The sequence below is a fragment of the Melopsittacus undulatus genome, chromosome 11, assembly GCF_012275295.1.
Source record: "Melopsittacus undulatus isolate bMelUnd1 chromosome 11, bMelUnd1.mat.Z, whole genome shotgun sequence".
NCBI classification, from domain to species: Eukaryota; Metazoa; Chordata; class Aves; order Psittaciformes; family Psittaculidae; genus Melopsittacus; species Melopsittacus undulatus.
Genome location: NC_047537.1, coordinates 23,579,036 through 23,592,957, shown reverse-complemented (window position 1 = coordinate 23,592,957; position 13,922 = coordinate 23,579,036). Strand labels below are relative to the sequence as shown.

At 59.5% G+C, this 13,922-nt stretch overlaps 2 protein-coding genes across 4 annotated transcripts in view; one reads left to right on the top strand and one right to left on the bottom strand.

The window, feature by feature from the left end:
* The window catches only part of SLC39A11 (solute carrier family 39 member 11), an 86,412-nt gene that overhangs the window by 5,814 nt on the left and 66,676 nt on the right, over window positions 1–13,922 (top strand). For 2 of the 3 annotated variants that reach the window (XM_034067521.1, XM_034067519.1), the window contains exons 1-3: window positions 8,096–8,144; window positions 9,132–9,245; window positions 10,119–10,157. In XM_034067521.1, the coding sequence (XP_033923412.1) occupies window positions 9,138–9,245; window positions 10,119–10,157 (147 nt within the window). In that variant the 5' untranslated portion in view covers window positions 8,096–8,144; window positions 9,132–9,137. Of the gene's footprint in view, window positions 1–8,095; window positions 8,145–9,131; window positions 9,246–10,118; window positions 10,158–13,922 lie in introns of those variants that run through there. The other variant, XM_034067520.1, reaches the window with a different exon arrangement.
* On the bottom strand, window positions 1,497–2,708 carry SSTR2 (somatostatin receptor 2). The gene has a single exon (XM_005140264.3). The coding sequence runs from the start codon at window positions 2,685–2,687 to the stop codon at window positions 1,572–1,574; it is 1,116 nt and encodes a 371-aa protein (XP_005140321.1). The 5' UTR covers window positions 2,688–2,708; the 3' UTR covers window positions 1,497–1,571.

Sequence of the window (13,922 nt, the reverse complement as noted above, 5' to 3'; positions counted from 1 at the left end):
TGGTGCAAGGTGGCACCTCACAGTGGGCAGCACCTTGTGCTCATCCTGTGGTGTGGGGTGAAGGCTCCATGGGGGTGCTGTGGGGGTTCAGGGTGGGATGGGAAAGGGGGGGGATGAGTGAGACCCGTCTGATTCCTCCACCTAAACCCTGTGTTCCCACAGCTCAGCTCTGGAGCAGCCTGTGAACAGAGCCTGGCCTCTGGCACAGGATCTGCTCCGGGTGCTCCAGCAGGAAGACAGCTCTCATCCTGCTCCCCTGGGCCCTCTGCCCCCGCTGTGCTGGATGAGGAAGGTGGCTTCAGTGGGGCAGGAGCCCTGGGCTTGCACTGAGCTGGAGGGGAGGGCAGGGACAGAGCTGAGTGCTCCGGGATGCTCTCGGGAAGCGGGATGCAGTGGAAGCTCAGGCAGATCCCTCACCCCTCCTGCTGTGCCCTGCACCCTGTGATCCCCTTTCCCACACTGTGATACAGGAGGAGGCTCTGGACCATGCTGCTCTGCTCATGTCATACCTCACTGCTGGGAGCCTGTCCTGTGCCCAGTTCACTCTGCTCAGCAAGGGTCAGGAGCGAGTCCCCAGCACCCCCCACCTCCTGTCCCCATCCTCTCCATGTCCCTCCAGTGTGACTTGCCTGGCAGGAGCAGGGCAGCCGCTCACCACATCCCAAGTGTTCGGCAGCCCCAGGGATCCTCAGAGCCGTGGCCAGGGAAGGACAAGCCCAGATCTCACCCAGAGCCAGTGCCAGGCTGCTCCAGACCCCTGGTGGGTCACTTCCAAGGGTTCCCCAGCAGGGACCAGTGCAGGTGATGGTGCCGTCGGGCTCATCCCATAGGAAGAGAGCAGTGATCTCGGCTGCCGCTGTGGGGCTGATGCTGATGGAGAAGGGGGAATTCCTCCATCCGAGGAGACCTGCGGGCAGGCGACATCAGGGACCCTCCTGCAGCAGGGATGGAGGATGCAGGGTAGGAGTGTGGTGGGACCAGAGGGGCTCCCGGGGGGGCAGAGCTGCTTCCTGTGGGGCAACCACCTCTGTCCTGGTCTGTCACCGGCCAGGGCGGCTGTTGCAGACGATGCAGTCAAACAGCAGCAGGGACCTTCGGGGAGGCCATGGAGGGACTCAAGCCGGGTAAAACACAACCCCAAATATCCTCATCTCCCATAGGAGGGTGGCTCTCCAGGGAGCTCCCATCAGGTCTTTGCTATAAGATGCTGTTGGTGCTCATCCGTGGCCTCAGCTGCTCCTGAGGTCACCCCACTGTGTGTGTGTGTGTCCACACATGAGCACCCATTCGGGGCAGAGCACCCAGCGCCGAGGGCACCACCAGGGCAGCCGGCAGAGCCCCATGGTGGCACTTTGGTGTTGAAACACACTCCAAGGGTCTTTGTTCCCTGCTGAGGCAGCTCCTCTCCAACCGTTTCCTTCCCCAGCCACCTGCAGCTCAGAGCAGCCCCAGTGGGGAGCCCCGGTGGCCATCAGTGCTTGCTGCCATCCCATAGCCGGTGCTGCTGCCCTGACCCCGTGGGTGCCACCACCCTGGTGCAGCAGAGCGAAGGAAGGAGCACTGCTGTCCCCTCAGATGCTCGTCTGCAGGTCACCGTTGAGCAGGGTCCTCTGTGTTTCCGTGGTCTCATTGAGCCTGGATTTGTCCTGTTTGCTGTCGCTCCTGTCCGCCTCGTCCATGCCACCCACCTTCACCAGGCACAGGACGTTCTGGAAGCTCTTCTTGAAGTTGTCAGACAAGAAGGCATAAAGGATGGGGTTGGCACAGCTGTTGGCATAGCTGAGGACCACCACGAAGTCAAACATGCCCTTGAGGACAGGCGTGGGCACGATGAGCACAGAGACAGAGGAGACATTGAAGATGTAGAAGGGGAGCCAGCAGAAGATGAAGACAGCGACCACGATGGACACCATCCTGGTCACCTTCTTCTCGGACTTCTTCCTCTTGGAGGAGCCCACTCTGATGCCCGAGGACTTGACTTTGATAATGATGAACAAGTAGCAAAGGCAGATAATGGTGAGAGGCACCAGGAAGCCCAGGATGAAGGCATAGATGATGAAGCCTGTGTACCAGGCACCCGACTCTCCTGGCCAGATGATGGTGCAGCTACTCCTGCCGTGGTTATGCTGCACCCCAGCGTAAATCATGATGGGCATGATCACCAAGAGGGAGATGCCCCAAACGGCCATGTTGATCATTTTGGCTGTCCTGGGCCGCCTCCACTTGGCAGATTTAATGGGATGGACGACAGCCAGGTACCGGTCAATGCTCATCACCGTCAAGCAGAAGATGCTGGTGAACTGGTTGATCCCATCCACTGTCATGACAATTCTGCAGAGGGCTTTGCCAAAGGGCCAGTGCACCAGGGCCACCTGCATGGCCAGGAAGGGCAGCCCGAGCATGAACAGCTCATCCGCGATGGCCAGGTTGAGGATGTAGATGTTGGTGATGGTCTTCATCTTGGCATACCGAAGGATGACATATATCACCAGTGTGTTGCCGCACAGCCCAATGATGCAGACCACGAAGTAGATGAAGGTGAGGATGGCGTTGCTGGTCAGGTCGAAGTGGTGGCCTGTGGCATTCTGTGATGCATTGGTGGGAGCCTCCACAGAGAAGTTGTCAAAAGGGGAAGATGGGGAGAACCAGAACGCGGTGGCATTGGGCAGCTCGTATTCCAGCTCCATGGCTCTGCTGGTCCCTGGGTGCTGCCGGTGCAGGGGAGCCGGGATGTCAAAGGAGCTGGGATGTCAGAGCAGCCGGGATGTCAGAGGAGCTGGGATGTCCGAGGAGCTGGGATGTCCGAGGAGCTGGGATGTCAGAGGAGCTGGGATGTCAGGAGCTGGGATGTCAGAGCAGCCGGGATGTCACAGCAGCCGGGATGTCATCGTCCCTCGCTCTGGGGACAGATGAGAAGATTCTAGAAATGGGAGAATAAATCGCACTGAAGGGATTCCTGGGGGGATCTGCCCGTCCTGCTGCGAGCTCCGTGGTGGCAGCGCTGCTCCCCGCAGGGCTCTGCCCGCTCCGCTCCCCGAGCCGGCACCGCCGCGCTCTGCCCGGACACGCAGCGGCTCCTCCGGCTCCGGTGATCCGGAGTCCCCGGGACTCCCCTCATCCAAGCGGGTGCTGGGGGAGACCTCGCCCCGTGCCTCGCCCTTGGGGGGCTCCCGGGCGGCTCCGTGCCCGCAGCCCCGACGGGCACCGGAGCGGTGCTGCCCCCGCCGCTCACCTGCGCCCGGCGGACACCGGCACCGGCAGCGCCCGCAGCTCCGCTCCGCTCCGCTCGGCTCCGCCGCTGGAGCCAGCACCGGCGGCTGCGCTCCGCCCCGCACGGGGCGGCTCTGCGGGGCCGGGGCGGGGACAGCCCTGCCCGTGCTGCCTGTGCTGCCTGTGCTGCCCACCCTCCTCTGCCCTCCTCTGCCCACTCTGGTTGTAGGGATCCAGATCCCCCCGAGCGTGGCAGGACCTGCCTGGTGCCGTGCGGCTTCCAGCAGAAAACGCAGCCTTCAGCTCTCTCCTCCTCCTCACACGACCTTGGCTTTGTCACCTGGCTCCTGCTGCAGAAGCAGCATCTCGGTCCCAGTGATGGTGCAAAGGGCTCAGCTTCCCCTGATGTCCCCATGGCCAGCACAAGGGAGGGATGCGGCAGAGTGATGGCCACGGTGTGACCATGGAGCCAGAGAACCCCAAGAGGTGTCTGAGAGTCCCAGAGTCCCTCTGGAAGCTGGGAGCTCCTTGGCCCCAGGATTTGGCACCAGATCAAGGCAGAGCAGGTCCTTGCTGGCTTGGCACAGCCCTGGAGAGGTGGCAAAGTGATGCTGTGCTTGCTACAGCTTTGGGGTCTATGGGGACTTGCACAATAAGGGTGGCTTCTGCCCCAGCCTCTCAGTTAGCCTGTGACGATGACTGGAGGAGGAAGACCCAACCCCAGAGGTTTGGGGGAGATAAATCCTGCTCTGGTTTGTTTGAGAGCTTCAAAGCAATTAAATAATAGCTGTTCCTCCCCTCCCCTTCCCATCACTTATCAAGGAGACAATAGAGAGCAGGAAATGAAGTGACTTGGAACAAAGAGCCCAGAGCGAAGCCCCTGATGGTGGTAAGAGCGGCTGGGAGGTTCTCACTTGCACTGGGCCATCCACTTCCCAAGGTGGACCTGGAGACAGCGGCTCCTGGAGCACGCAGGGGAATCATTGTCAGCCCCATCAGTCCCCAGGAGGCTGCAGGAAGCAGTATCCCAGTAAAGGTGTGCGAGGAGGGAGGATGGGGAAGGAGGTGGTTTGGGAGGAGGGAGGGCAGCGCACTCACAGGCCCTGTGAGCTTGTCCCTCTTGTTTCATCCTCTCCCAGTGTTCCTGTGCCCAGCAGGGATGTCCTCACTGTGCCCTGCCCTCAAAGCCACACTGGCAATGGGAAGGGGAGCACAAATCCTCCTTGTGCCCATTTCCAGAGCTGCCTCCTTCAATTCCTCCCCCGAACAGATGATGCTGCCACATCCCCCCCTTGGGTCGCTGAGGGTCGGGATGCTGTGGTCCTCCACACGCCAGCACCCTGAGCAGCCCCAGTTCATACTGGTTTCTCCCATTGTGGTGCTGAGCATCACATCTTCAGCCACCCTCTGCCCTTCACCTCCATGGGAAGCTGGTGTTGGGCTGGCAGCTGTGTGAGCTTTAGGTCCTTGGCTAAGCCCAGATCTAATCTTCATTATAAACCCCCATACGCGGTGAACTGATGTGGTGTGTGCTGAGGGCTGATCCTCGCTGATACCCACCCAGCGAGGAGTGCAGCCGTGCTGCGGAATGGGGGAGCCTGAGCCTCTGGGAGCTTTTCCTTTCATTCTGCTTTGATTCGGGGATGAATTCAGGCTGATCCCTATCTCTGGGTGGTCCCTGCTTCGCAGAGACATTGAAGCCCAGCAGCTGGTTTGGTGCTGGCAGATAAACTCCTCTTTGTCCTTTAGCCTGGGAAGCATCCACTGCTGAAAAGCCATTTACTGGCAGGGCTGGATAGAGGAGAAGTGCACAGCCTCTTCCCACACGGCTTCGGCGTCCGACAGAGCCCATGGGAGAGGGGCACGGGGATTATGTGACCGCAGAGCCCTTTGTAAAGCCCTTCCAAGTCTGCTGCCATCCATTCCCAGCTGTTCCGCAGGATTCCCAATGGAAAAGAGCTCTTTCGACCCCTGTCCTGGAAATGAGTGTTGTAAGGAGCTGGGGCTTTGGTTGCCAACAGAGGGGTAGGGTGAGCTGGCCTTTCTCCCCAATACGTGGATGGGAGGCAGTGGGAGCTCTGGAATAGTGCAGGAATAAGGCTCTGATGCATTGGTGGACCTCTCTGGTCTGCTGAAGGGGAGCTGGGAAGCACGTACAGGTTCCAAGGGGATGCCAGTACAGGCAGAGAGGACCACGGTGTTTCCCGTGTGTGTTGTAGGTGGCAGTGCCCTTTCCCTGTCCTTTCCTTTGTCCTTTCCCTGCCCATCTCCAGCCCCACAGCCAGGAGCAGGGCTGGGGGCTCTGCTGACGCCTGGCTCTGTGTCAGGGCTGTCTGGAGGCTTTGCTTTGCTTTCTGCTGATTACCCAGACAAACAGGCTTGGACCATCTCCCTGTGCCCCCAGGCAGGGCACAACCAAGCTGGTTGCTGCCAGATCTAATCTGGCAGCGTCTGCAGCAGTGATTGATGAGGAGGGAGAGGATGATGGATGGGATGGAGAGGTGAGGGTGACCGGTGGCATCCCGCATGCCCTGCAGCATCCAGACCTGTGGGATGCAGTGGGTTGGAGGCATTCCCAGAGGAGCATCGCACCATCCACATACAGCTCCTTGCCGAGGGCTGCCTCCTGCTCCAACCAGACCTCCCTGCAGATGCTTCTTCCTCTTATTCCTGCCTCTCCCATCCATTCCCTGCATGATTTCCCTCTGTAATCGGTCACTGATCTCTCTGAGGGCACCAGGACTGGGCTGTGGTGGGAGCTGCACATTCCCCATGGATCATATCACTGAAGCTCCGGTGCTAATGAGCCTTTGGCAACCATGGGCTGAAACCTCTGCTCCTGCTGGTCTATCCCCTGCTGTGTCCAGCTTGTCGGAGGCTCATGAGCATTCAATGGGGGCTCAGCAGCACCCTGCTCTTGGCAGCCGGGCTCTGCACCCCTTGGCTTCAGGGTCAGTTCCAGTGCACACCGATCACCCTGTGCCCTCCTGTTGGAAGCAGGACTCTGTGCTCCCCCAGCCCTGCACCGGCTCCATCCTGTCCCTCCTGGGGAGCCCAAAGCTCTCCCTGTGCTGTGACTGAGGCATTAGCCTGGCACGGAGCTGCTCCCACTCCCTGTCCTCTGGCACGTCCCTGGATGTCTGCATTCCCTCTGCACTGCAGCCGCCTTGGGGCACGTCCAGGCTGGCTCCAGCCGCTGCTCCGGCCTGGCACGGATGGGTTTGGGTTGGGAAAGAGCCTGGCCATGAGCCCAACCTGTGCAAAGGGGATGCAGAGATACCCCATTGGCAATGCTTGGTGAGAGGCATGTCTGGGGCATCTCCAAACCCATCTCAGGCCTGGTGCTGGGTTGTGCCTCTCTGCAATGGCTTCCCCAGACATCACTAAGGGGTTTTTACTGCAAAAATCCAAAGGGATTTGTGTCCTGGCTGCCCATGGCTCCAGTGCTGCCCCTGGCAGCACCTCACACACATCAATGAGAGAGATTGCACTAGAATTTGTGCCCCTTTTGTGCTTTAAAATGCATTTTAGGACCCAGGTAATGCATGGTTGCTACCGTGGGTCTCATCCTTCCTGGTGCTGCTCTGGGCATGGGGCCCACAGGAGCTGACACCCCCCCTGGTACTGCCTTTGCCTGCATGCACTGGTATGCAGAGGGATGGGAAACTGCACAGTGTGGGGATGGGGCTGGATTGACCCTGTCCTTGTTGGGTCTGAGCTGCAGAGGCCAGGCAGGACCGTGCAGCCCTGTTGTCCTGAGAGGTGTCCCTGCACACAGGGATGATGCTGGGCAAGGGGAACGTGAGCTGATCCTGCTGATGCTGCTGCACAGAGACATGTGCTGCCACATTGGCCCCATTGCCTGGAGCTGCCCACACATCCCTAAGGCAGGAGCATCCCCATCAGCCTCCCCCAGACCATGGCACACTCCTGGTTCAGCAGTGTCCCCATGCTCCATCACAGCTACCCAGGGAGCCCCGGAGCTCTGTTTGCTCTGTCCCTGCATCCCTCCCAGCTGGTACCTCACACTGCATCTGCTCCTTGTGGCAGCTAATGAAGGATGAGGCAATTACAGGGGGAGATTGATTAAATCCTAAATCAAGGAGGTTTCAAATGGCCTTGACCTTTCCCAGCTGTGGCAGGGGAGCCTGATCAAAGCTGTTAGCAGATAAACACTCTAATAAAGACGGGTTCTGTTCCAGAAGGGTTGGACGTGTCCTGCCACCCCCTGCGTCTTCTGCTGTGGCCCAAGCTGGAGGCACCATTGAGCCCAGCCTGGCTCCTGCTGCTCAGGCTGGGCTAACAGGGAGGAATCAGCGCCGGAGCTTCTCCAGCTCCATGTGGGGCAGGGGCTTTGGCACCGTGTCCCTTGTGAGGATGCTCTGGGGGACCCCAATGGGTGTCAGAGGACGGGGGTGCTGCGGGCACCTCCAGAGGCCGTGATGGGGCTGCCTGCGGGCACTGATGGGTACGGAGGTGTTTGTTGCTGCTCATTAAGGTGCAGCCGCCGGTCGCTAATGAGCGCTGCTAATTAATGCACGGGCAGAGCCCCCCCTGCGGCAGACCCCAGCCTGCCCCATTGCAGTGACCGGGGTTGGGGCAGCCTAGCCGGGGGGGTCACCGTGCGGGGGGGGCTGAGCTGTGACCGGCGCTGACAACGGCAGCTCCGCACCGCCCGCCCCGTGCCGCGCCCGCCCGCACCGCCCGCCCCGTGCCGCCCGCCCCGTGCCGCGCCCGCCCCGTGCCGCCCGCCCCGTGCCGCGCCCGCCCGCACTGCCCGCCCGCCTCACTTCCCCGCGGCCTCGCCTTCCCGAACCACAAGACCCGCGGGCGGCCCGCCCTCGCCGCGCTCCCATTGGCTGAGGCCGCCGTGGTGGGCGGGGCGGCGGCGGCGACACGTGTGCGGCACCAGGAAGCGGCGGCGGCCGTGGCCGGTGAGCGGGGCCGGGGGGTCCGGGGCCTCCGTGGGGTCCATGGGTGCCGGTACCCGTAGCCCCCCGGCAGGGCCCGGCTCGGTGCGGTGCTGGGGGCCCGGTTCCGGGAGCCCGGGGGTGCGGGGGGTCCTTGGGAGCCGGTACCGGTACCGGGACCCCCGCGGCAGTGCCCAGCCCGCTCCGGTGCTGGGGCCCCGGCTCCGGGAGCCCGGGGGTGCTGGGGTTCGGGGCCTGAGCCAGGCGCTCACCCCAAGGGGCTCAGCAGCAGCGCTGGGGTAAGGCCGGGGCCGGGGAGGGCCCGAGAAGGAGGAAGGGAGCACGGGAGCACCGGTGTGCGTGTTCCGTATGTACCCGTCCGGGTGTATGGATGCGGGTGTGTGTTGGTTTGCCGGTATGTAAACAGGTGTGCGGTTGGGTGTTCGTGTGCCTGTTTCCGCACAGGTGTGTTTCTGCAGGAGCGCTGTTCCCGGAGCTGACCCCCTGAGCTGGTGTTCTGAGGGCTCATTCCCGGTTTTCCTTGGTCCAGGGGCTCAGCAGTTTTGGGAGCCGGGTCCCACAGGGAATTGGCTTTCAGTGCCAGGAACACTGGTTTTGGGCACAAAGAAGTGCCCCCAGCAGGGGGTGGGTGGCCGGAGATGTGGGGTGCAGCATCCCCTGGCTCCGGGGGGTCTGAGCACGGTTCCTTTGTGCTTGTTCCTGTGCTCTGATGCTGCTCAGGGAGCTGAGCCCGAAATCACCTGGGGTTCTGCACCAGGTGGATGTGACGTATCCCAGTCATCCCTCATTGGGCCCTCCTGCTCCTCTGAGCTCAGACTGAGCCATTCTTAAGGGAAAAGAGAAGCTCGGAGAAGCATTCGGGGTGGTTAAGCTCCTCTGTCCCCTGTGCTGAGCAGGGGTTTGGGGCTCCCACGTTAACCAGGGATGGATATAGGGGTTGTTCTCTCTTTCCACACCAAGCACTTCTTCTGACCGTGTGGTTCCCCCCAGGTCAGCATGATCCCAGGGCACGGGCCGGTGCTGCAGGCGGTGCTGGGCACGTTCCTCACCTGGGGGCTGACGGCAGCCGGTTCTGCACTGGTGTTCGTGTTCTCCAGTGGGCAGGTGGGTGCTGGGCACATCCGTGGGGTCCAGGCGAGGGCTGCACTGTGGCCATGGGTGGGTTTGGCTGCCTGGTCCCAAGTGTGAGGTGCTCAGTGTTGGTCCTGGGGGCAGGAGTGGAAGAATCCAGCTCATTTCTCTCCTGTTTATCCACACAGAAGGCAATCAAATTCCTGGCCCCAGGCAGTGGTATGTGCAGGACCACAGCTCCCAGTGCTGGGGAGATGGGGCAGAGCCGCAGGGGGGGCTCCGTGTTTGGAATAGCAGGTTTTCCTTCTGTAACCTGCTTTGTCCTGCTGCATCCCCAGCCCAGGATTCGGGTCACAACAAGCAAACGCTGCTCTTTAAGTCGTGTTGTGTTCCAGAATTAGAGGCCCCTCTTGCTCCTGTCTTCAAAGTTACCCAGATGGATTTATTATTGATGCCATTCTCTTGTGATGGTTTATTCAGGAGGCTGTGCACATGAGGCTCCTTTGCAGGCACATGTTGGTTCCCTTCCTAGGGGCTAAAGAGGGAAAACTGCCCTGGGAGCAGAGCGGGCAGGATAGGTGCTGGGTTACTGGGAGAGTAATGGCTTTGTTTATAGCAGCCTCTTGTCAGAGGCCTCAAAGTCTTGGGGGGGGGGGGGGGGGGGGGGCAATGCAGTGGGACAGTTCCTGGTTTACTTTTAGGATGATTATGGGATGGGCTGAGGGCGCTGGGATGCATTGCTGTGACAGTGAGGTGCCATCAGCCCAGCACTGTGGGCTCCTTTGCATGAGGGGCATGGGTTTGGCCCCAAAGCACAGGAATCGCTTGGGTTGCAGGAATGGGGAGAAGGACGTTATCCCATTGCTTCTGCTGGGAGTCAATGGTGTGTTTTGTGCTTGTTTCCAGAGGCGGATCCTCGATGGGAGCTTAGGCTTTGCCGCAGGGGTAAGTACAGCATCCTTCTGCTGCTTGTGTCTGTCCTGAGGACACCTCCACCGCCCAGCCATGCTCCAGTTGCTTGCCTGCTCACGTTAGTGTCTCATGGATAACAGCCTGAGGTGCAGGTGGGGCAGCTCGGGGTGTCTCAGTGCCTCCTGTGTGAGCACGGAGGTGGTGTGAGGAGGGGCATGAGGATGCTGAGCTGCCCACCCTGGCTTTGGTGCTCTGGAGTTCAACTCTCCTCATTGTCCCAGGGTCTGAAGGGCCATGGTGGGCAGCAGGAAACACCACAAAGCTCAGTTTGCTCCCTGCTGAGCTTCCCTGCAATGTGCCTGCGACTGCTGCTGCTGTGAATAATTGAACTCATCTCTTGTAGCGTGTTCGGGGCCATCATTTATAGATGAATCTCTGGTGCTTTCCTCTCCGGTTGCTTCCGGAGCTGTTTTGCTGTGGAAGGCACAACCTGGTCCCTACCAAGCCAACCCGGAGCCACTTCTGGGGTGCTGGGGACAGTGTGGGGCTGGCGCGGTGCTGGCAGGGCCCAGTGTGATGCTGGCTGTGCCATGGGTGCTGTGTCACCCTGCCAGGAGCTGTCAGTGCTGGTGGCAGAGGTGTGGCTCAGCCAACTCATGCAAACATTGGCTTTTCCCTCAGCTCCTTCCCATGTGCTGTGCTGGGAGCAGGGAAGGGGCATTGCTGTCCAGGGATGCTGCAGGGAGCATCAGCGCTGGTGGGAGCTGTGGTTTGTGCAGGTTTCTGTGTTGTCTTCATGGGCCTGAGCTGCTGGTGCTGGTGCTGGATGGGATGAGGTGTTTGTGCCACACAGGGGCCCTGCAGCCTGGGCAGGACCGGCTCTTCTGGAGGAAGAGACCAGAGATCCACAGTGCTCAAGGCCAGGGTGGACACAGGGGCTTGGAGCAGCTGCTCCAGTGGAAGGGGTCCCTGCCTGTGGCAGGGGTTGGAGCTGGAGGAGCTTTAAGGTCCCTTCCAACCCAACCCATTCCATGTGTGTGTTTGGCAGTTGCACACAGAGAAGCTGGAGGAGAAACCAACTCCTGAGCCAGCCCGTTGGCAAGAAGGGCTGTAGCTGACTCTTAGGTTTAGGTGGGATGTGGTGCTGGAAGGAAGCTGGTTGTGTCTGAGGCTGTGTGTGCCTGGAGAGGGAACCCAGGCAGGCTGTGGAGTCCTGCCTGGCTGGGACAAGGGGCTGTGCCAGCCTCATCCAGGCTTGTGCTGCAGACCCAGTGCTCTCTGCTGGCTCCATGAAGGACAAGAAGCAGGATGGGGGGAGCCAGGTTTGGAAGCTCTTTGTGTGGTTTTCCTTCTCCTCTTTAAGAGCATCCCCAGGCAGCATTGCTGCTCTGCTCATGGGCTGCTGCTCTGGCTGGAAGGGATTTGTTTAAGGCACGGTGGCTTTGATGCAGATCTCTCTCAGATACAGATGGGCTGTTCTCAGGGCTCTGGGCAGGGACAGGAAGCACTGAGCTTCCTCTTTATCTCTGCTCTCCAACCTGGGGTTTAATTAAACTTCCCTTGTGCTCTGTCAGGCAGGAACCCGCAGGTCTGTGTGCTCAGAGCAGGTACTGCTGCTGCCTCTGCTGCTTGGTGCTTAGCTCGGGATCCCTGATGCTCATCTGGGCTCCAGGGGACATGTGCAGTGCTCTCTGGGCCCAGGATCACTGATGAAACACAGCCCTCCTGCTGATGTCTGATGTGTCCTATGGGTCGTGTTGTGTCTGATGCGTCAAAGGGGACCTGTGGGGTTGGTCACTGTGCTATGGAGGAGCTCAGCCTCCTCCAGCCCAGTACCTGGGCTTGTGTCTCTGAGCATTTAGCTCCTCTCTGCCTCAGTTGCCCCTCTGGAAATCAGGATAATAGAGGGCTTTGTATGTGAAAGCCTCGGAGGTGATGGGTTTCCATAGAGACAAGGCTTTGCTTGCTTGGGCATCTGATGTGGAATCCTGGCTTTTCTCTTAAATCTTGATATTCTTAACGAAGACCTTTATGTTGTGGATGCTCTCTGTTATCTCAGTGTTATCCCAGAGGTGCTGGGCTCTCAGACATCAGGAACGCTTGCAGTGCTCCCTCCTGCAGCCTCTCCTGCCTGTTTCTGTCTCTTAGTTTGATTCCTCCTGTCCCACGTGAAGCAGTGAATGGTAAGGACGTGCTCTTTAAACCACATCAGGCACGTCTGCTATTGAATATTCCCTTTCAGTGCTGCTTTAAACAGCATCAGTAATTGACACAGGCCTGCTGAGGCTGCTCCCTGTTGTCGGAGCCTTACAATCATTGAGGTTGGAAAAGACCTTTAAGATCATTGAATCCAACTGTAATGAAGTCAGCCTAGAAAATGTCCTGCCAGGCTCTCACCTCCCTCTTTCCCTTCCCCTCCTGCCAGGGAATCCCTTTCCCATGTAAGCACCTGGGGCTGTCTGACCCACGCTGTTAATGGGGCTGCTCTCGTCTTGGTGGCCATGCAGGAGTGTGATGAGATGTGGCTGCCTGCAGCAGATGGGGGCTGTAACTCAGTGCTGTGATGCCAGCCTTGGGTCAGTGCAGGGATCCCCCCGTGGCTTTGGGTCCAGCAGGGCCAGTGCTGGTTGCAGATGAGCATCACTGCCCTCCTGTGCAGCCCTGAAGCTGTGGGGCTCGAGGCAGTTGGGGTTTGAGCCTCTGCTTGTGCTGCTGTATCCCAGGGAAGGGTTTGGGCTCTGCACAGTCCAGGGATGCTGTAGATCCGTGGCTGCCTTCTGCGTGCTTCCTCCTCCCCCATCAGCCACAGCGTTGTCAGGTTTATGGCATTGTTGCATCTTGGCTCAGGAGCGTGGAGTCTCCTTCTGGAAATGCCTAAATCCAGACTGGCAAGAGCTGTGTGTCCTGGAGCTGATGGGATGTGGGTCCCCTGCTCCCGGTGTGAGGGGTTTGCTTTGTGTGCAAAGTGGCTTCATGTTTCATTGACCTGAGGCATCCCAGGCAGGATTTTCCTCTTTTATGCCTGCCTTTGTCACCAGTTTGCTCAGGGACATCGGTGGGGTTTGGGTTCCGCTCCCTGGCTGGGGATTTGTACAGGTTTGAATCAGATGGTGATTGCTTTGGTACTTAAATCAGGTCACTGTGCAGGACCATCTCCTGATGTAAGGGATGCTGCTGAACCAGAGGGGCAAGTGCCAGCTCCATTGGTGGGCAGGACTTTGGCTGCTCCCAGGCAAGCTCACGTCCCTGAACCCACATGGAGACATCATCACTTCTGCCTGCTTCCAGCTCCCCACTGAGCGGGGACAAGGGGTTTCCCTGCATGAAGGGCTGTAGGAATCAATGTCTTACCCCCCCCAAGCAATTGAAGGTGGTTGTGAAGCCCCATAGTTCATTCTCTCAGCTGCTGAGGTTGGGGTGACTTGAAGCTGTCATCACCTTCCCCCAGGGCCTGTGCACAGCAGAGCGGGTGGGAGCTCCGCTGCTGCCTTTGGGGTGATGGGATCTGGAGGCTGAGCCGTGTCATGCCTCTGTTTTCCATAGGGAAATGATACCTTCAGGAAGATGACAACATAATTCTGCAAAGCCTTTCCCTGTTGCTTGTGTTTCCATTTGGGGTGTGTGGTTGTTTTTTAAAGGAGGTGGCATTTGAAATATGAAGTTTGACAGCCGTGGTTAGGGCTGACATGACAGCCTGCTTTCTTCTTACTCACAGAGAGCTGAGATCTGCACAGTCCCTCAGGGACTGGTGTCTCCAGCAATAGGCATCTCGCTCCTTCATTAGGAGTGAGTTAAAAT

What these genes read in the sequence shown, in the direction of transcription:
- SSTR2 (XM_005140264.3), bottom strand. Translation starts at nt 2,687, where the DNA reads ATGGAGCTGGAATACGAGCTGCCCAATGCCACCGCGTTCTGGTTCTCC.